This window comes from Cyclospora cayetanensis, unplaced genomic scaffold (assembly GCF_002999335.1).
Source record: "Cyclospora cayetanensis isolate NF1_C8 unplaced genomic scaffold, CcayRef3 CcayRef3_contig_120, whole genome shotgun sequence".
In the NCBI taxonomy this organism is placed as follows: Eukaryota; Apicomplexa; class Conoidasida; order Eucoccidiorida; family Eimeriidae; genus Cyclospora; species Cyclospora cayetanensis.
In genome coordinates, this window is record NW_020312060.1 from 37,059 (window position 1) to 58,132 (window position 21,074).

The 21,074-nt window shown below is 53.3% G+C and overlaps 3 protein-coding genes across 3 annotated transcripts; all 3 read right to left on the reverse strand.

Annotated features, from left to right (window-relative positions):
- Positions 1 to 272: 272 nt before the first annotated feature.
- On the reverse strand, positions 273 to 3,267 carry LOC113147075. The gene is made up of 7 exons (XM_026336327.1): positions 3,127 to 3,267; positions 2,108 to 2,521; positions 1,883 to 1,954; positions 1,699 to 1,784; positions 1,425 to 1,564; positions 883 to 977; positions 273 to 563 (listed from the first exon to the last, which is right to left on the reverse strand). The coding sequence occupies exons 1-7, from the start codon at positions 3,265 to 3,267 to the stop codon at positions 273 to 275; spliced, it is 1,239 nt and encodes a 412-aa protein (XP_026192112.1).
- Positions 3,268 to 5,361: 2,094 nt separating this feature from the next.
- Positions 5,362 to 6,964, reverse strand: LOC34620113 (protein fyv10). The gene is made up of 6 exons (XM_026336318.1): positions 6,836 to 6,964; positions 6,551 to 6,662; positions 6,246 to 6,316; positions 5,888 to 6,059; positions 5,627 to 5,757; positions 5,362 to 5,517 (listed from the first exon to the last, which is right to left on the reverse strand). The coding sequence occupies exons 1-6, from the start codon at positions 6,962 to 6,964 to the stop codon at positions 5,362 to 5,364; spliced, it is 771 nt and encodes a 256-aa protein (XP_026192103.1).
- Positions 6,965 to 11,688: 4,724 nt separating this feature from the next.
- Positions 11,689 to 15,992, reverse strand: LOC34620110 (uncharacterized protein DDB_G0271670). The gene is made up of 11 exons (XM_022733375.2): positions 15,952 to 15,992; positions 15,439 to 15,571; positions 14,870 to 14,935; positions 14,209 to 14,463; positions 13,508 to 13,651; positions 13,190 to 13,275; positions 12,518 to 13,009; positions 12,352 to 12,398; positions 12,124 to 12,291; positions 11,905 to 12,005; positions 11,689 to 11,859 (listed from the first exon to the last, which is right to left on the reverse strand). The coding sequence occupies exons 1-11, from the start codon at positions 15,990 to 15,992 to the stop codon at positions 11,689 to 11,691; spliced, it is 1,704 nt and encodes a 567-aa protein (XP_022588295.2).
- Between the last annotated feature and the right edge of the window lie 5,082 nt (positions 15,993 to 21,074).

Genomic DNA, 21,074 nt, shown 5'->3' on the forward strand with positions numbered 1-21,074 from the left:
CAACAGCTCAAAAGGGCTGCTGCGCCTCGATGTATACATGCATGTTTGTGTGAGGGTGCGTATCCACATCTACGAAACATGCATGCATGCGTTTTCCGCAAACATCCATGTATCGGCACACGCGTATACATGCAGTTATTATATATGCCTTTTGCAGCCATGCACACATACGCATCCCCACGCATAAAAGCCCCAAGATCTCTGCAAAAAGAACGCCCCTGAACTCATAGGTGAGCAGGTGAAGGGGAGGCTTTGCTGGCACCTGCAGGCTTTTACTGCTGCTTGGAGAAGTTCTCCCCCACACCGAAGCACCTGATATTAAAATGATAGCAAATGAGGGAAATGGTAGACAAAAGCAAACTCGCTAGGTACACACCGCTCCACAGCAACACCCCCAGCAGTATGGTGCTACCGTAGGGGGCCAGCTGCTGCTGCTGCTGGTAATGCAGCAGCTGAGGCATCACTGCAGCAGCAACTCCAGAACCGTCGGGCGATATTATGTACAGCCAAACGCAGCACAGCCAAAACGGGAGGATTGGCCATTGAATCGGAGTGAACTCCATCTGCATGCAAACGAAAGCAAGTAAGCAATGCGCAGTGCCCAACTCCAAGCAAAAACAGGGCAGACCATTTCCAAACAGGCACCGTCTACCTCCGGGGTGTCTCAAGGGTTCTGGCGAAGCAGCAGCCACATATTTTCGGCAAAGCCAGCTACTATGGACACTATAATCTATCCAGATGCTGCACTGCCTTTGCAGCTTTTTGTCTTAGTTCGTTGGTTGCCTCAAGTGAGGGGAGGAGCGGGGGAAGAAGGGGGAACTGCCACACGATCTGTGCCCTCGAGCAACTAGCTGGGACTAGCTAGCTGTCTCAGTGACTTGCCCTGCATGTCGCTGAGAGGTTCAACCGCAAAGCGACGATGGAAGTGTTGCAGACCATTGCCCAGTAACACAAGACAGGGTGTTCGTCCATCATGGCTGCAAACGCAGGCACCCAGGCAGCAGTGGAAGTCGCAGTAAGGCAGCAGTACGGCGTAGTCAACAACGCAGCCGCAGGTTAGGTCCCCCTTGTCAAGACTCAACGCTTGCTTTTGTGCTCAACTTCCAGCGCCCTTACTGGAGCAGAAGAGAGGTATTTGCATAAGTACATGCAGGAGGCAGCCAAGGAGTTGTGCTGCAGGAAATCAGTCAGCACAGACAAGGAGCAACAGCAGCAGCGCTATGCCGCAGCAGAACGCAGAACGCATGCAGCTGCCGCTGCTTCACCGAATACAGGAAGCTACAGAGGAGAGGCTTGCACTCCTGCGTTTTGGCGACACAAAGCAAAGGCTGTAAGCGAGAACTTTCGGCCAGAGACTACACACAACCACGGAGCCATCCGAGTCAAACGACATCGGGTTGCGCATTGAGAAACAGACGACGCACACGCAGCCTTCCTAGGTCTCTTCGCATGCCTGCAACCGTTGATGACGTCAGCTCCCAGCATTCCAATGAGGAGCAGATAAAATGGGAACGCCAGGAATGCCTGGATCGGAAGGGTTAGCAAGTAACCAGACAGTGTGCCTCTGCATGCACAGAAAAGGTCGACCTTGGACGCGAAAAAGCCTGAGCCTCCGAACGCTGGAGGCAAAAAGCTCGTCAAGCACTGCTAAACGTGGCTCAGCAGCTACACCCTATGGTTGCATGCTTTTGACCTTACAAGAAGGATGTGGGAACGACGTCGGCGAGCGAGGTTGTGAAGATTTCGGGACCAAAGACGAGAGCAACGATGTTCATTCCCATCATCTGCGCAGAAGAAACAGACTCCCACCCTGACTGAACCTTCCAGCCATCGGCCTCACTGTCTCCGCTTCTCCTCAGCCTGCTGCTCTCGCCAGACTCACCACAAGTTGCCCTTCCGTCACACCAGTAACTCCCGTGTGGCAGCGGTATTCGTGAAAGTGAAGCTCCCACCACTGCAGACACAAGCCCCGAAGACTGGAAGAGACTGACTGGGCGCTTGAAAGGAAGCACGCAAGCGGGCAAGCAAAAGCGCGTGCATGCATGCATGCATGCATACATGCATATAAATATACATATATATATGGTTCAGATGGGCAGGTGCATACAGTGTAGATGAAGAGCTGCATCTGAAGGATGGCAATCAGCATAAACGCCGCAACCGATATGCCAACTCGGATCGTTCCCAAGACGCTTAAAGCGGCAAAGACCTGCAAGGCATGCGCACAGGCACGTTCCCACCATGAAACGCATGCAGTAACAGCGGCAGCACTAGCAGTATCGCCACAGAGGCAACTGCGAAGATTCCTTGCAAGAAAAACGGGGGGTGGAACGGCAGCAGCAGCAGCAGTACAGACACACACAACAGAGGGTGCAGTAAGAATGCTGCTTAGCGAGCCGTCTCCCACTGCAAGTCGGGAGCTCACAGTAGAGAAGGAGTCGCAGCCATGATCGAAGAGCTGCCCCAAAGGCGTAGACGTGTTGGTCCTTCTAGCCTGCTTCCCATCTACAGCATCTAGCGTCTGCGACAGCAGAGGGCACATACACAGCGGCAGAACTAGGCACTGGGCAGGTGCATGCACGTAGCGAAGTCTGGAGCACGTCAAGAGAAGGGCAGACAGACACTTGAACGGCGGAGGCTGTAGAAGCCGCCCCAACGGCTATCGCAAAAACAGGAACTTGCCTGATAGAGGAAGAGCAGGATGAGGTTGACAAGATACACCCAACAGGGTGCTGCTTCCTTGAGCGTCGGCATGTAGATGCATGTCAGAGCCATGCAGAGAAGCGGGCAACTGAAGCCTAGGAGAGTCAGTACGTTGGGACTGACCCACTGCAGCCACGGCACAGAAAACGGAAACAGCCATGACGGCAGCATAGCAAAGCGCAAATATATATATATATATATATATATGCAAAAACGACAATCAACAAGGGCACACAAGCAAGGAGAAACCCCTACATATACAAACACACGCGTAGACATACCTACATATGTGTGATACGCGTGTGCATGGAATTAGACAGGCGAGAGACCGTCTCACAGGGAAGGCTGATCAGCATAGGAGGCAGTAGCAGGAAGGGACTGCAAGCTAATGCAGCAGCAAACACAGCAGCAGGGAAAACCTACCATGGGTATGAAAGACACAACTGCATCCCAGAAAGGCTGCATGAGTCGGTCGATTGGAGTGCTGCCGGCTGATACGTAGCGATACTTGCCCAGCTGCTCTAGACCATGCTGATCGATGTACGATCCCAAGGCGACTCCCATTATCACTTCACAGGTATAAAGACAAGCACCTCCGAGATTACAACCCTTGACACTAAATGCAGACAACGCGCTAGTGCAGTTCCAACGCGCCAAAGGAGGGCCCCTGTGCGCGAACACCCCAATCAAGAGAGTCTTAACCCGAAGCGAGAAACACTTGAAACAGCGAAAAAAACTGGAGAACCTACGAGTCACTGCCTGCTGAGGCTGCTTTCCGCTGCACTCTGCTACAGCTGCTGCTGTTTGACTCTCCTGCGGCTTCTCGTTCTGCTGCTGCCCCGCGAGGAAAGCCTCTGGAGAGGCTGGCTCCCATTGAAGGGTGCCTTGCCTGTCCTTGGGAACCCCTTATGTCTGTTCGGGCGAGCTACAGCGCCAAGTACATCTGCCTTCTGCGATGCCAACCGTAGAAAGGAAGACGAAAGCCTTCAACAGTGGGAAAGCTATGCCGATACTATTGTTGGAGGCGCTGCTGCGGCCGTTTTGGGCTGCCAAGTGTACGGAAAGTCTCCCTGGAAAATTGGACACGCAGAGAAAGACTCACGTTGCTGATGCAAAAGCGGGGTCAAAAGGTTCGAAAAACTGAGGAATGGCAGTAAACGCTGCGGCAGAAGAAGCGGAAACGTCTGCTGTATGCTGTAAAACACTTGCTGCGGCCCGAAGACCTGCGCATTCAACACAGTAGCCAAAGATACAATAAGTAGAATCCACAGAAATAGGCCTGCATCTAATATACGGACGGGAACCTGGCGAGTTACGCCTCAGGTGCCCATACACCAGCACTGGGAAGCAGCAGCCCCGGCCCTTTTTCACTCATATAGCTTCCTTCATAGATTTTACCGCCGCCTCAATCTACTCGTTGTGATAACAACAATCTATTAGCCATATTGATGCCGGACTTGCCGATATTGCATGGGAATATAATGACTAGAGGCCAAGACACTCCGAAGGGGGCGCCTCAGTCCGCCTTTACAACTGTGTCAGGACCGAACCTACAGTCATTTGCGGAACAAATAGCTTTAATCAAAGTCGAAGAATGTGCTCGGTTCTGGAGTACATGCTTATTTATTTGATAATGCTCGTTTTCTCTAGCGTATTCGGACAGCAAGATCCTCCCTGTTCATCAGCAAGCCAGAGAGTTCAGCTTCAAACCTTGCAACGATTTTGTTGGACTTCAACCTCGCTGTCTACAGTACTGTGCGCCACCGACTTACGAGACATATGGGGATTGTGGTCTTTATCATCTTTCTTCACATCCCCACTGTAAGGTGCAATAATCGTGCACTGCTTGGCTGCTCTTGCTTCTCCCCGTTCTCGCTTATGTTCTGCTGAATCATTTTTAGTTCTTTGTACGCATGAATGCTTTGGAGTGCACCTATCACCCCTGTTGCTGTGTCTGGAGGCGCATACATTCCGTTAAGCGCGCAAGCCGTGCCTTATCCACGAGGCTTACTTAGTGGCAGAATGCCTCAGCCTATTCAAGCGCCTTTGAATCCAGCCCATTTACTAGCAGTTGACGCGCCTATTGTTTTCGCTCCGCACCCAACACAAAAGAGTCTAACAAATTTGCTGCCAGCCAAGCACAGGGTCAGTGTTTTCAATCAAAGGGACTTAGTTCATGAGGCGTTTTCTGTTCAGCAAGTCACAAAAGGTTCTCCGCTCCCCTGTGCCTCGCTCGCGCACAGGATCAGGGTTTATTGGTTTGTGGAGTCGTCTACCCTAGGAACACGTTTGATGTGATTTTGGTACTACTATCACAAAGAATAACTTCTTGTGGCACTCTACCCTGCAGAATCCTACATGCTAAACCGTGCGGTGCGCATGAGGGGACGGCAGCGAAAGTTACCCTGTATCCCCTTGAATTAACTAAGCCTATCGGCGGTGCCTGACTCAATTACAAGGTGTCTACGTACGTGCTCTACGTGCAAAAACACGCCTGTCGCTAGATGTAACGATATGACCCCGCCAATCAAGTTGTGCCTCGATTGGTGAACCGAACAAACAACGGCAACGGCAGCACACAATGTGTGCCTCCACGTCAGTTTAGACAAAGTCCGACACTCTTCAAGCGCCTGCTAGTACTAAACTCTCAGCCTCATGTTATATAAACACCCTAACGAACGTTGTGGGGGGGTAGGCATTGTTGGTTTTAGGGCAGACAACCAAACCGTTTTCTGACCTCTCCGTCAGCTGCACAAGTCCCTTCTTAGAAATCAAATACCCATCAGGACTTGCCATTGGAGGATTATCTTCATCCTAAACACAAAGTTCAAACCCTTGGTCCTCAGTCATAACCCTCCCTCCCATAAGCGTCGAATTAGTAAAAAACCCCTGCCTCTAGAGCGCCCCCTAGGTGCTGGCATACCATTGGCTCTCCAGTGACTGAGCAAATGACGTTGCTTCTCATTCTGTGAGGCATTGGGAGACTTTCCACGGCCTTAGAGAGCTCGGGGAGGCAGGCGGGGCAGCTGAAACGAACGCAAGCAGTCGTCGTTCCTACGCCATAAACCCCCAGGGGTAGTAGCACACTACCTTTCCCTCTAGCCAGCGCACAGTTTAGTTGGCGCAAATGGAGAAGACAGCGGTGCAGCCTCCCGAAGGCTTCACATCAAGGCTGCTGCAAGGCTGCAGACTTGCCTTGTCGAAGCGTTCTCCCCACACGATCCAGATTTGACAACGCACAAACCCGAAAAGACAAGGGGAGCCAACAGGGGCACTCGCGACATCCCTAGAACGGCGGCACTGGTGCGCAAGAATAGAGCCACCAGCTCCAGCTTCCTGCCGTCCCCAAGCAGGTACTGCAGCAAAAATCATGCGCAAGGCGATACAAGGCTGCCCCCCTACCCCCCGCGCTATTGCCTTGATACGGACTAGCGCCGAGAAAATGCAGCAACGAGGAGGAGGTTGCCTCGTCCCTAGAGGAAAGCGACGACACACGCGTCCAAGGGGAGTGAGAGCTGGTGTCTCAGGGTGCAAGAGTGGACCTCGTATTCAGGCGGAGGATACTCCAGCATAGCAGCTAGAGCCAAGACTCGTCGAATATCCGGAGAGCGCTCTGCGAAAAGTTGCAGCCGCAGGAACAGCTATACGCGAAATACAAGTGCTCATGATACAGCCTTCCTGATGCCAACCCCATGTCACGAACACGACTTCCCAGCAAAATCAGAAAAGGCAATGCGGGCTCTGGCTCACGCTGCTAATGGCAGCAGCAGCAATGTTGCAACCTCAGAAATCACGATTTCTTTGCACCCCACAAAAAAGGACTAGCCGTCTGCGTCTTTGCTCCTACCCAAGTCGCCAGGCTTAATTTTGTCCTTCAGATACTTCACGGCTTCTCGAGAGCTTTTGTGCTTCAGGATGTAAATGGCGTTCTGTATCTGCACTTCCGTCTCAAGTACACTCTACAGCGAAAGCAATGGCGGCAGCAGCAGCAACAGCAGCAGCAGAGGCAGACAGCAGGCATCAGACAAAGAGTCTCCCAGCAGCGTAGACACACAGCACTCAAGCTGGCAGTTGTGGTGGCGTCAGCAGTAGAAATTGCTGCATCACAACTAACGGTGGAGCCTCGAGTTACATGGAGTTTGCGGAGTTTGGCACTGTGCGCCTCAATCCACGCAAACGCTTCCGCTGTGGATTCGTTCATTAAGCCAGAAACGACACTGGCCACCTCTGCGTGAACGTCCCTATCCCAGAAATCCTTCATCCAGATCAGACACAAGCAGCAACAGGTGAGGCTCCAGCTAGCTGCCGCGCTAGCTGTCTCCGCAAGACGCTAGACAGTTTCCCCCTGACACAAGCGGCCCCCTTCCCTTCTCCAGAGACGGCAGCAAGCAAGCTCAAGGAAGATCAGGCTGGCGAAGAGTGTGCAAAAAGCCAGGTGCCGCTACTAGGTGGCAGGGAGCTAGCTCTTAGCTGAGCATGAGGGCAAGAACCGATATGAGGCGAGGCACACCTCAAGATGCATCAAGGAGGCGGCCTCCTTTGCCGTGTGATTGAACCCGTTACGACTTAAATACTCTAACACAGTCCAATTGATGCGGGGACGGAAGTCAGCAATCGAGAAATTCATCTGCACGCAGAGAAAACGAACATGTACTCGGCAATAATCGCTCACAGCCTCCAACAGGAGATGCACAAAACGCAACTAATGCGGGAAAGGAAAGGCACAGTAGCAGAAAGGCCAAGGGATCACAACAACCCAATCCCCTATGAGCAGTGTAGAGCGGCACTTCCAGGAATTCAAGAAATAGCAACTTAATCTCAGCAAGAAGGAACATGTCAGAGGCAAACAACTCAAGGAAAAAGGAAAGGCGTCAATCAAAGCGGCTGAGAGGTAAGAGTCATGTAGCTTCTTGCGCGAGGAAACGTCTCTAGGAAGAGGCCGTAGACACAGACCGCTCAAAAAAGGGGACAAAGAGTTCAGGGGGCTTTAAAAACACTCTTGGCGGGAAACTCAACAAGTACAAAGTGACAATAATGAGCAGCACCTGCATCTGTGCGTGCAGGAGGTCAGGCTCCTTCGCAAGAATCTTCAGTCTGCGACTGCATCGCTCCAACTCCTGCGTTGCTGCTGCAGCTGCTTTCTCTGCCTGAAGGCATGCGCCTCATCATAGACTTCTGAAGAGCTGCACTTTTGTCGAGGAACAACAAAAGGCAATGCGAACGTTAAACACGCATGGCTGGCATGAACGCTAGCGTCGACGAACGATCGTCGTGAAGTCTGCAGGAGCCGCAGTCTGTCCTGCAGCATGTAGAGTCACTCCTCCAGACTCTCTGACACAAGGAAAGCAGCAGCACGAACAGCAGCATCAGCAGCAGCGGCTGTAGCAGGCCTCCCTCCCAGCAAGAGCAAAAGCAGCAGCCACTACTTTCGACTAATTTTAAAGGCACTTACTCGTCGTTTGATATTTTTTACCTTCTCGACAACCAGGTCGATACGGGCCAGTTGAAGCTGCGGTGTCTCTGCGGCAACAAGCTGCTGCTGCAATTTTTTTTTGATGAACGCAAGAACTATTGAAGTATCTCTTGCAAGTGATTTCTGTGCCGCTCGAAACAGCGTTGCTGTCCTTTCTAGGGGTATCAAGACCATCGAAGCATCTATGCTGCTGCTTAGAGGCAAACATCCCAGGGGTGCCTCGGAAATACTCCCTGTGTCGCTTCCTTCCTCCTCACTGCTGCCCCCGCGAGCGCCTACGGCTTCCCCCGCTGCAGCCTCAGCTGCTGCTTCTGCCGCTGCTGCTCTTGCGGTCTGAGGCACACGCCGCATCCCTCGTGTTGTTGCCTCCATGGACGCTGCACTGACATCCCAGTTACAGATTTCTTCATGACTTGAGACATGAACACTGCCGCTACTGCCGCTACTGCCGGCGTTGTTCGTGCAAAGGCTTCGGCCACTGCTGCCTTCAGCTGTACGACGCTGCTGCCTGCGCTGAGCTCCATCTGTGCCAAAGCTGACTCTGCGGGCGCCTTCGTGTCCTATTGATTCTCCATGTTCGCGTTGTGCCTCTGCGAAGCTGCTGGTTCCTCCGCTGAGCAGACTTGTGCTTCCCTGGGGAGTCCTTCTCCCCCGAAAGTCACGCTGCGCAAAATGAACTGTTTCTCGAGAAACACCAGCACCAGGGGTCTGTGCTCTCTCTGCCATCGCAGCAGCCGCAGCCACTGCATGGCTGACGTCTTCCCGTTCATGAGAGTCTCCTGGAAACGGCTCCTCAAGAACGGTGTCAGTTCTTGAACGGAGCCTTACTCCCCGGGGAAAAGCTGCAGGCCTGTCACTGGGCGCCCCTGCGTTTTGCGGCTCTGGAGTTGCGGCTGTCTGTACTCCCTGAGGCACTGCGTCAGATGGAACTGACTGCGATCTGCCTTCTGGCACCATATCGTGTCTCTGCATGCAGCCAAACAATTGGGGTTTACGGTGTAATTACGGGATTTGAAATGGCGAGAGCAACATAGACGCGTCTTCAAAACAAGGACCGCAAAACAGGCAGATTAAAATTTCAAGCTCTGGAGAAGGGGAGTTTTTCGCAGATGTGTTGTGCTTCACAGCCTCTGGTCGCAGGTATTGTGCAGTATTCCGGAGAAATTTGGCGGCTTCCCTCCCCTCTTACCCCTTTCAATCTAGAAAAACATGCAGAACACGGATAAGAGGGTCGCTACACTGTCGTCTGAAGAGGCTTGACGTATGTTTAGCTCATCATCTACCCCCTGGGTCGACAAGGGGCAAGTTTCGGGCCGAGGCTTCCTGTGGTGCTTGTTGTGCATATCAAAGATGATAAAGCTAAAAACAAATTTATTTAAACCTCATTAACGGTGGAAAAACACAAAGTTACGCCGTCCTGATCAGCCGTTTCCACGGCTCCTCTCCTGCGCAAAGTCGTAGATGATTCTCATTCAGTAATAGCGCTTCTGGGTTGAACTGAGCCCCTTCCTTCTTGCTCTTCTGTCGCATTTCTGACCAATATGCACAAATAATCATATTTAATCAGATTAAGCCTTCCAAAGTCCGTGTTACCACTAAGAGCAAAGAGAGAGACTGGTAGAGAAAAATGACAAAGTACCGGCCAATGGTCAGTCCACTGGATCGTCATACACAGCCGGCACCAACGCAGCCACAACCATTTGTCTCAGCGAAGAAGTTGTTTACTTTAGGATGCGCTTCTTAGGACAGTAAGATGTGTGTGCTCAGAGAAACGAAGAATCCACGCAACAAGGCATGACGGGTAGAGTCACGGGATGGGTGAGACTGGACACCCCATCGCCTGCGGTGAAATGGAACAAATACCGCGTTTGCTTGCATCCTTTGGTGCAAAGGCAACAAGAAGCTCTATGTAGATCGGCTCAGAGCAACGAATTTTGAACATAGGCGGCTGCATGCACCTGTGCGTACAATTTGGGATTTGCAGCGCTGATAGGTATTCCTCTAGTTAGCGCCCCAAAGGACTGCAGGCCGACCTTCTGACACACGGAAGAGGCCAGTGCAAACTTTAGGTCCAGCAATTCGACTGGCTCCGCATGCTTTAGGACTGCGCTTTTTCAATCTGCTGCTTCACTACTGAACGAAGAATTGCCTCTCTTCTGCGGCCTTTTGCTGCGTCTCGCTGCGTCGCTAACACCCCTTCACTTATTGACGATGCTGTCGCTTAGGGCTGAGTACGCTGTGCATTGCTGCGTCGTAGCTCTTAGTGTTCTGTTCCCTTGAAGCGTTGCTAGGGAAGCTAGCAGTGGAGAGAGTCTACAGCAGCAAGCGGGAAATCATCGAACTGGCCGGCAAGAGCCACTTAGGCATGCAGATCTGTGCGTGAAAAGACGAACGATGGATGACTCCGGTGCGCCGTAGGCAGCACGAGTGCACCGAATACTCGAAAGGCATCTCAGTGTAGAAGAGCTAACCTACGCGCGCACAACGAGATCGACCTTAGAAGGAGCAGCTTGCGATAGGCAGGAAAAGAAGGCTCTTAAGGAAAGTTGTAAATCAACAGCGGCCTCTCCGACGGGCTTCCGTGAGCTCTTACTATCGTCCTGCGAAAGCGCTAGAGTTACAAACTCAACTGGCAATCGGAATGATACGCAAACTGCCTGGCCTGCCCACAGAATTCCCCTGGTCCAAATCATTGTGGGCTTCAACTGCTTGCTGCTAAACAGCCAACACAACCCCCAGATTGAACACGCTTGGCACCCTGAGGCATGGGGAGCGCTTCATGTACTGCTTAGTGCGTGCGGTTCCCTGCCAATGCCACACATGTACTTTTTATGACTTGGGGATGAGACGTATAGACACACTAACGATGCGACGCACACACAAGGGAGGAAGGCCAGAGAGGCAGTGTGTTGGCCAGCGCTAGCGCTTTAAAGAGGCAGTGTTAATCGAGCGCTCAAACTGCGTACAACTGCTGTAGCGGAGTCGTCCTTGCGACTGCTTCTGTCTTGCTGATGCTGTTGCTTGAATGTGTCTGCATGCGTGTGAATAGGTGTATGTATATGCGTAAGTACGCAGGAATGTGCGTGATGAATGTAAATGTGTATACGTATATGCATGTGCATGTATGCGGGTCTAGGCCTCTGTGCATGCATGTACGCCTCTGTGTACGTATGTGTCCATACGTGCAGCGTATCCCTGCTAAAGTCACTTAGTCTGAATTCAGCATGAAGCGAATCTTGGCACTAAAGTAGTGGGTTTAAAACGGAGGCCAGGGGTCCGCTGGCTGCCCCACTTGCCCAAAGAGAGGCTATGCAAGTGAGCAGCCGCAGCATGTTGGTGCTTCTACCTGCTGCTGCTGCTGTTGCTGTTGCTGCTGCTGCTGCTGCTGCACAGATATCCACGTGTGCAGCAGGAGCCCAGCCGCCATCTAGCGAAAAATCAGGAACCTCGGCAGCAGCCTCCCCGCTGCCAACTGGGAGAAGAGAGCGAGCTTGCATCCGTTGTATCCGTTGCTAGACTACGCGTCTGCGTTTAGTCTCGGCTGCTCCTGAGGCTGCTGCCGCTTCCACAGCACCAACAGCTGCAGCGACAGAGGCCTCCCCATCGCTGTCCTCTTCATCTAGAAGGTCCTTCAGCAGATCTGCCTGGTGGTTGCTCTCCGTCTTTGCTGCTGCAGCTTGCGCCTCTTCCGACGTGGCCGCTTGCTTGCATGCCCCTGCAGCTGTTGCAGCAGCAGCTGTTGCAGCAGCAGCTGTTGCAGCAGCAGCTGCTGCTAGGGTTTTCGCTCCTACGCCGGACTGCTGCAGCACGCGGTGCAACAGGTGGACCCCTATGCCACAGCACGCAAAACGAGGAAACGCACACAGAAGTGCATGCAATCGACAGGCACCCCCCACACACCGTCTGTCTCCCGCTACACCGACACCAATTCAATTGCCAAGGCTTGCCTTCAACGAGCGCGTCGCGGTCCCCCCCTTCCCCCTTTGTATCTTGCGGAGCATCTTCCTTTCCGCCACTTCCACCAAGATGCGCAAAGAGCTGTTGTGGCTTTGCGTCCGCAGTGTCGTCGCTTCTCCGGCCGTCCGTTGCTGCTGCAGCTGCTGCTGCAGTGCTGCCTCTAACACTGCGATCCAAAGTTAGACCACTCCCACTGCTGCTGCTGCTGCTGCTGCTGCCGTCTGTGGCAGCTGCGCCTTCATCGCCACTGGAAGCAAGCCTTGCTCTGCGAATCGGCACATACGGGAGCAGCAGCAGCGTAACCGCGCATTGTTGTGCTTGTGCATCAAGCCCAAGCAGCACTCAATAGGCACCAAAAAAGAAACAGCACAACTGGGATCGCACCCTATTTTCACTGCAATTCTCCGCTTTTGCTTCGCAAGACCTCCTGAAGACAAGGAACTGACAGAACCTCCTCCAGCGGCTGCTGACAACGGAGCTGGCGCTACAGAAGATTTCTCTGGAAAGACGCTGAGGAGAGTGCCTCCGGCAAGGTCCCTTTGCGGTTTGGATTTGCTGCTGCTGCTGCTGCTACTACTGCTGCTGCTGCTGCTGCTGCTAGGAGGTGCGGTCGGCTTGGGGAGCTGGCGCTTGTCCTCATCACTGCTGCTGCTGCTGCTGCTGCTGCTGCTGCTGCTGCTGTCCTCTTCATCATCCCGCAAGGGGCGGCGTCTTCGCCTTCTCGTTATCTTCACTCGACCTGCAGCCGTAGCTGCTGCGGAGCTGCTGCTGCTGCCAGACCCTGCCCAGAGATCTGTGCCGGAGGCACTCCCTTGCTGCTGCTGCTGTTGCTGCTCATCTTCATCGTCATAGCCATCAACCAGAGACAAGCGAGGCCTAAGCACAGCCACAGCGTCTCCACGCCTCCACAGATAAAGCCATGCTCGAATTTGCAGAAACAGCAGCACGCACATCTATATCTCTGTACATACACACACATCCTGCAGCTGCACGGACCGCTTTGCCGTGTGCCAAAGGGAGAGCCGGCTGCATAAACACACACAGGAGCCTCACCGCTGAGAGGCAGTTTTCTCCGCTTCAGTTGGAGAATCGTCATCCTTCACATTGAAGAACCAAGAATCATCGTCATCTATATTTTGCCGCTGAAAGACAGCAGATTCGCGAAAACCATAGCTCCACAGCCGCTGCTGGGCAAGCATCCCTCTCCTACCTCCTCTCACCTTCCTTCCTCTCTCTCGCCAAACCCCCCTTCCTTGCATCCACACCTTCAGCCTCTTTCTGTTCGCCCCTGTCTGTCTGACTATCTGCCAGAGGCCTTTCTCAACGCTAAGGTACCTCCCACACCCTTCTTAAGCCTAAGAATAATCAGCCTACCAGCGGATCTGTCCTAATAAGTCTTCCCAAGCTGCTCAGTTGGTGAGGCTGCTGCTGGCAGTCGCCTTGAGGCAGGTCGCTTGCACTCCCCATGCTCTCGTGCCTTTGACTGATCCGCGAACGGCAATACAGCAAGCGCAAATCCTGCGAGGCAAGCCACCACATGCAAGACCCCTCGAAAAAGTGTAATTCAGCAGCAGCAGCAAAAGCATGAGGAGCAGCATATGCAAAAGCAGCAAATGCAGGAGGAGAAGCAGCAAAAGCAGGAGGAGAAGCAGCAAAAGCAAAAGCAGCAAATGCAGGAGGAGGAGCAGCAAATGCAGGAAGAGGGGCAAATGCAGGAGGAGAAGGAGCAAAAGCAGGAGAAGGAGCAGCAAAAGCAAAAGCAGCAAATGCAGGAGGAGGAGGAGCAAAAGCAAACGCAGCAAATGCAGGAGGAGGAGGAGCAGCAAAAGCAAAAGCAGGAGGAGCAGCAAAAGCAGGAGGAGGAGCAAAAGCAAGAGCAGCAAATGCAGGAAGAAGAGGAGCAAAAGCAAGAGCAGCAAAAGCAGGAGGAGGAGCAGCAAAAGCAAAAGGAGAAACGCGCTGTATAGAGGAAGCGTAGACAATGACGCGGAAGAAGACTGTTTTTGCACGGGTAGCTAGCCTACCCCACCACACTGGCAGTGCAGCGGCCTTTTTTTTTCAACACTCCCCCCTACCCGCAGGACGACGCATGCATTCTTTCGACTCTTGCTGGCTGCCTCTTCAATTTGCATGATCCATCGCGAAGTAAGGGGATCATCGAAAAGAAACTCAATCAAGGAAGATCCTTGGGAGTGCAGGTGCACGGGGAGGCCGCTGACAGAAGGCGACAGTCCAGAAGGAGAGAGACACGAGAGGCAATCCAGAATCGCGCATGTCAGAAGAGAACCTCCTAATCGGCAGGAGGAAGACAGAGGGGAGAGATAGTCCTCCTGCGAGAAGGAGAAATGCAGCTTTGACAGCAGGGAAGAATAGGCGCTTTTCTGTGAAAAACGCCATGTGAACGCGGCTTGATTGGCGGCATCCGAAGGGGAAAGAGGGAGCGGGAGGAGGAAGGAGGGAGGAAGAAAAGAAAGGAGTAGCAGGCAGAATTGAGGGCAGCAAGGGAAGCACACGTGCAGAAAGCCATGCTGGCACTACTGGCATGGTGCTCGTTCGAGCTGTTGGACCAAAAAGGGAAGCTCGAGAAGCGGGCAGCAGCATGCATGCGGAGACACGGCGGCAGAGTTGGGTAGCAGGATATTGCGTAAGCCAGAAGAAAAGCTCCCATACGACAGAAAAAGGCATGCACAAAAAGGCAGGGAAGAAAGGAGAAAGAACGTCGCTTCGCTTGAGTACTTTGAGCATCCAGACAACAGGGCGCAAAACTTTCGACTTCACGAGGTGCTTGTCCACATATGGATCCTGAGACATCAGCATGCCGCGAGAGGAGCACCAACGAGCTACCCATATAATATATACATGCATGTGCATGTGCATGTGCATGTGCATGCACATCACGGAAAAGCGCGCATGCGAAACTCGGCACTTGGGTTTTGGGGCTTTGGGCAGAGCAAGCGTATCGTTGAATGCGCGAATTCCGCAAAAGTAGAATTCTCGTTAGAGAAGCGAAGACTCGTGCGGCATGCCGAGCGAGTTTTTCTCGCGCGAGCGCGACGGCAGGCAGCAAGTAATTCGAAAAAACAAAGTTCAGCAGGGGGGAGAATTCAGAGGAAGAACAGGCACACCGGAGACGGCAGAAGGGGAGTCAAGCGACAAAAAAGGCGTGGCATTTACCCGCTTCGCAGGGAGAGAGAGGGGGATACACGATTGCGTATAAACACACACCAAGAGGGGCTAAAGAAAGCCTTCCGCGAAGAGCACGTCGGAGCATACCCGCTGCTGCCGCGTACTAAGGAGCTGCTTACCTTCATGGCGATACACGCCTTCAGAAACTTGACTGCGAAGAGAGACAGAAACTTGTCAAACTTAGGCCATAAAGCCGTCAACAGAGTTCTCAACGGCACGCTGTCACGCAAAATGCGGAGCTTGAAGCGGTGCCTGCAGACGCAAGCACAGCTTGGGGGGGAGGGAGTTAGCCGCAACGGATAAGAAACTTTCAAAGAGGGTGAGAGATAGATGCCTATGCCTGACACACACAAAGCTAGGGGGAACGGCTGTGCAGGAAGCTCCAAAGGCAAGATCGGCAAAGTCACAGGCTCTACACACACGGAAAAAGAAGAAGAAAGCACTTGTCAGATCGGGGGGAAAATACGGGGATTGCAGCGGTGCCCAAGAGGTACATATAAATATATGCATATATATACAAAAAGAACAAAAACAAAAACAGCAGTAGTAGGAGCAGTAGTTAGTCAGTTCGGAAGGAAAGGGCTGCAGCAACAGATGCCGCCACGGCGCAAATGAACTGCCGTTCAAATTACCTATGCACAGCGACGCAGTGAGAGAAGATTTCTAGGACCATCTGCTTCGCATGCTGCAGCAGCTGCTGCTCCGCTGCATGCACAGACGCGAAATGCGGAGACACGCAAGACACAGCTGCAATGCTGCAAGAACCTCCCCGAAAACTGGTGTATCCGAATAGCCAGAAGAGGCAGCAATGACGCACCACAAAGTCATGCATGCAGTCCAGAAAAAAAAGTACAGGGTGCCACCCTATGCGTGCTGTCACGCGAGCTGCACTTTACCATTCTTGCTATGCATCATGGGATTTTGTGAGTGAGTGTGTGTGTTTGTGTCTGTGTGTTTGTGTGTGTCTTTGTCTGTGTGTGTGTCTTTGTCTGTGTGTCTGTGTTTGTCTGTGTGTACTACACACATATATCAATATGCTGAATATAGATGTGCTATATGTGCATGCATGTGATAAACATATATATACATATATATATATATATATTTGTATATATTTATATTCTGCATATGCCTTTGTGGAGGTGGACTCTCGGCACGTGTACGTCTATGCACGAATTCACAGGTGACGTACCGACGCGCATATCGCTAGTATATTGCTTGAACAGGATTTGTAAGAGGTAGTCGAGAACACCCTTATCGAAAAAGATGGTGTTGACCTCATCTTTCTCTGGCAGTTCCATGTTGAGGGCACACACGACGCGCAGAAGTATCTCCTTCACCATGACTTGGACGGAAGCACTTTCGGCGGTTCCCAAGACGTGGCAAAGCAGCAGGAGGAGCTGCTGCTGCTGCTGCTGCTCTGCGGCTTCTAGGAAAAGGATCTGGCGAAAGACGGGAGGCTGGATCTCGGCAAAGAGCTGCAAGACTTCCACAGCCACCGTCAAGGGATGCGGATACGTAAAGGATTCAAAGTTTAAGGGGTTGGGCCGGTAAAAGACATCCGGAGAGGACAAGAGCCTGTTTACCAGCTGCTCGTGACTCTGAAGTACAAATACACACTACAGTACAGACACAGTACATGCATGCACATATGGAGTCCTACATGTACGTATGCAAATACACCTATGTATGCACACATATTCCGACTTGAACACAATCATCCACATATTTGTGTAGAGATACATGTACACACATGCGTATTCACACATGCACATACATATAGACATATATTTTCACGCATAATGATACATACAGAAACCGTACATATGGGTGAGGGCTGAAGGATGGCAAGGAATGAAGCGCAAGGGGGAGATAGAGGCGAGGGTCATGGATGGGCGATATCGGCAGGCAGCAGCGACATGCCGCGGGGAAGACACGTTTTCAAGGGAGAAGACGCGTGCAGCAAGTGGGGGAGGGGCATGTTTGAACACCCATGGGGAAGAAGAGAGGAGAGGCCAGTTAGCAGAAGACGAAGAGAATATCTAGCGGCGCCTGCCGGCAGAAGCCTCTGTTTACAGCGCTTTCTTTTTGAACGGGAGAGTTGTGAGAGGGCACATGAACATCTAGGCCAAGAGGATGCGGCAGAAGAGTCAGAAGAGAAGGGCGATCTCGCGGAGAGGGAGGATATCCGCCTCTTGAGAGTAGAAAAGGCAGCAAAACGGCGAAAGCATCATGAACGCAGAGCCAGCGGTCGGAGGGAGGGAGGTGAACCGCCGGCTGGAATCGCCCATCGCTCGTTGCGCAAGTGTACAGACACCGCGGGGTCCGGAGGTCTCTGAGCAAAGCGTGAACTTACGCCTTCCGCCTTCGCGTTCATCGGCAGAATCACCTCAGTCCACATAGCCATAGCCTCGGGATCGCCTCTCAGATACCCCTTTAGCTGCAGTATCAGCCCTGAGTTTTTGATTTGAAGACAGAGCCCGTAGATCGACTGCCCAGACCCCCTGAAGCCTTTCCCTCCAGCCTCCCCGTAGCAGGGAGCGCAGAGCATCCCTGGGTGCCCAGTGGAGAGTCGCTGCAGGAGGGAAAGGAGTTCTCTGATGAAGAGCAGACAGTAGTAGTCGGTTCCTACGCGCTCCTTGAGGAGGTGGAGCGCGCTGCTGCTGCTGCTGTTGCTGCATGCGGGGGAGGGGCCTGCAGAGCTGCTGGAGGGACTTAAAGTGGGTGAAGGCAGCGGCGAAACTTGCGAGAGGAGGCTGATGATGGTGTGACCGTTGGACGCCAAGAGAGACTGCAGCTGCGCAATGGACGCCTCGTCGATGTAGCGCGTAAGGGCGACATCGCGGAGATACATCAGCCTGTAATGCAGATGCACATGCTGCAGGAAGAGCTCGTGTTGCTGCTGCTGCTGAGGACTTAAAACTTCGTGAAACTGCACGCGTTTGAAGAAAGCCGTGTGCGGCAGAGCCATCCCCTGAGACGCCAACTCGCGCTCGTGCTCCAGACAGTGCAACACATCAATCCAAAACTCGTCCGACAAAAAGACTTCCAGCGCATCCAGCTGCCCTGTCCACGCCACCAACATCTTCCGAATAATGAGCGCCATCTGCTGCAGAGACTCTGCGGCAGCTTCCTGGCTAATACAAGTCCCCAATGAAGGCGCTGTCACATGGTTAGTGCTACTACTACTAGTGCTGCTGCTACTACTGCTAGTACTGCTGCTACTGCTGCTACTACTAGTACTGCTGCTACTACTACTAGTACTGCTGCTACTGCTGCTATTATTGTTCCCGCCAGTGGTAGATGCAGCACTTTGAGGGGTCCCCTCGCCTTCGCCCTCTGCACGCGTTTGCATTAGGTCCCTCATGAGGCGAAACAACCCACGCAGCCAGGTTCTGTTGCGAATATCCTGCAAAGCCTCCCTATTCCGCTGCGGATGCTGGAGATCGTAGTCGATCCGTTGAGCTAGGAGCGAAAGCGAAGCGACACAAGGAACTCCCAACACACGCGTAGGCCTCTCTCCCTCTTCGTCTCGCAGCCATAAACCCCCCTCGCTCACGCCTCCTCCAAGGCTGCTGCTGCTGCTGTCAGCTCTCCCCGAGGCAGTCACTGCGGATCCCTCACTGTCCATCTCCTCGTCGTCTTCCTCATCGCTCATGCTCCCAGCGCATGCATCCGGGGAGAGCAAGTAGATGTACGTCCACAAGGCAAAACAGCCGTGCGGATGCTGGAAGGAGAGGGCTCTGTAATAGTCCCCTTGGCGACCTTCCTGCCACGTAATGATGCTTTCCTTCTGATGCTGATACAGCGTATTTCCGCAGATCACGCTATCCACCACAAGGAGCTCGTTCTCCTCCTCTTGCACCATCAAGCGACTCCCCAAGCCGTCATCGCCCTGCACACGGCTGCTCCCTTCTGCCGCTGCAGCAGAAGCGACAGAATCTCTTTCTGGAATATCGGGAACAGCTCCATCCACCACGAAGAAATGACCAGTGCCTCTGTCTATCCAATTGCCAGTCTCTGCATCCACTTCATACAGCTTGACCCTTCGGCAATGCAGCGGAAGGCTATTCACAGGATGCAAGAAATCCTCCCCCTGAAAGGTCTTCTCCTGCTGCTGCTTCTCCTCCGCTTCCTCCTTCGTAGCTGCAATTTGCGCTCCACGCGCTAAAAACAAAGATCCCTTCTGTGCACCCGCTAAGACCACGTCAGGAGAACCCCCCTCAAGGGGAGAAGAAACAAGTTTTGACAGCTTCAGCGCATCTTCCTCCTCCTCAGCCTTCTGCTGCTGCTCCTGCTGCTGCTTTCCTGACACAGTCTGCCCCTCCTGCTGCTCTTGCTGCTGTTGCTCTGGCTCTTGCTGTTGTTGCTGCTTTTGCTCTTGCTGCTGCTCTTGCTCTTGCTCTTGCTGCTGCTGTTGCTCTTGCTGCTGCTGTTGCTCTTGCTCTTGCTGCTGCTGTTGCTCTTGCTCTTGCTGCTGCTCTCGCTCTTGCTGCTGCTGCATCATGCGCTTGCGATGCAGCTGCAGCCGCGCCTGCTGCAGCAACGGAAGGAACGCCTCATTGATGTACGTTCGAATATCTTCCGCTGAAGAGAGGAGAGCAACGCGAGTTTGTAGCCGCTCATCGCATGCAGCCCCCATATTCAGCGATACAGCGTAAGGCCGCTGCCGCATTGCCTGCCTTGGTGCAGCTGCTGCTGCTGCCCCTCCTCCTGCAAGGGAAGCGTTCGTTATTAGCTGTGCGGATGCAGAAGAAGAGCTTGAGGCTTCCCCCGACTCCTCCATAGGAAACAACGACCTTGTGCCCTCCGGACAGGAAATACAGCCGTCCCTTGCTGCCTGTGCATCTGCTGCTGCATCTGCACATGGTGCTGCTTCCTTTTCAGGAGCAGCTGCAGCCGAAGCGACTGCTTTCTTGCCCGCTGAGGCACAAGCTACAGCCGCGTCAAGGCCTTCTTTGTCGGGGAAGGATTTGACGTAGTCTGCATTGGAGGGGCTAGGAGATGCAGCTGCTACTGCCGATACACCCTGAGCAGCCTCTTGTACTACGCAGCTTTCTGCAGCTGCCTTTGCTCCGAGAGCTGCCGCTTCTGCTTCCGCCTCTTCTTTCTGCATTTCTGCTGCTGCAGCGGGCAGCTCGCCTTGAATGGTCGCGTCCTGAGAGTCTGCTGCTGCCAGAGCCTGCCGCTGCTGCTGCTGCTTTTGCTCATGATGCTGCACAGCATCATGAGCAGCCGCCTCGCCCTTATCGTTATGAGACACCCCAAGGGGCCCCAAGAACGGGAGAGGGTTTGCTGGTTCCATGCCCGCTGCCGCTGCAGCAGGAATTGCTGAGGTGTATGCTGCGGAGTTGCACCAACGTGGTGCAGCGACCCCCCCACGTGTGAAACGACGGACGCGATTTTTTGGAAGGAAGCGTGTGTTTCCGCTCGGAGTGAGCGCTGTCAGGACAGCAGCAGCTGCAGCTGCCGCCGCAGCTGCAGCAGCCGCTGCTGCTCTCGTGTGCCGTAGCTGCTGCTGGTTGGAGGTGTGCAAGAAGGACAGCGGGGTCCCCCCTGCACTCACTGTCTGTCATGGGCACCTGTGTTCGCCTCCCCCCTCGAGGGCTTTCGAAATTGAACGCTTCGGACAGGGTGCAACTTTGGGGACCTCCGCGTACAGCTCACCGCCTGCTGAGGAAGCGCAGCCGCTTGCGGCGCTCCGGAGGGGAAAGTGAATGCAGGAAAGAAAGAGCTACGGGCTCCCAAGAAGGTA

Coding starts and splice junctions, on each gene's coding strand:
- LOC113147075 (XM_026336327.1), bottom strand. CDS start 3,267: ATGGGAGTCGCCTTGGGATCGTACATCGATCAGCATGGTCTAGAGCAG. Junction 1,565..1,698: donor GTCGTTCCCACATCCTTCTT/GTAAGGTCAAAA, acceptor CTGTGCATGCAG/AGGCACACTGTCTGGTTACT. Junction 564..882: donor ACCTCTCAGCGACATGCAGG/GCAAGTCACTGA, acceptor GTTTGCATGCAG/ATGGAGTTCACTCCGATTCA.
- LOC34620113 (XM_026336318.1), bottom strand. CDS start 6,964: ATGAAGGATTTCTGGGATAGGGACGTTCACGCAGAGGTGGCCAGTGTC. Junction 5,758..5,887: donor TTCGACAAGGCAAGTCTGCA/GCCTTGCAGCAG, acceptor TTTATGGCGTAG/GAACGACGACTGCTTGCGTT. Junction 5,518..5,626: donor CAGTCACTGGAGAGCCAATG/GTATGCCAGCAC, acceptor CTTTGTGTTTAG/GATGAAGATAATCCTCCAAT.
- LOC34620110 (XM_022733375.2), bottom strand. CDS start 15,992: ATGGTCCTAGAAATCTTCTCTCACTGCGTCGCTGTGCATAG. Junction 13,010..13,189: donor GCGGAGAAAACTGCCTCTCA/GCGGTGAGGCTC, acceptor GGCTGTGCTTAG/GCCTCGCTTGTCTCTGGTTG. Junction 11,860..11,904: donor CTGCTGCAACAGCTGCTGCT/GCAACAGCTGCA, acceptor ACGTCGGAAGAG/GCGCAAGCTGCAGCAGCAAA.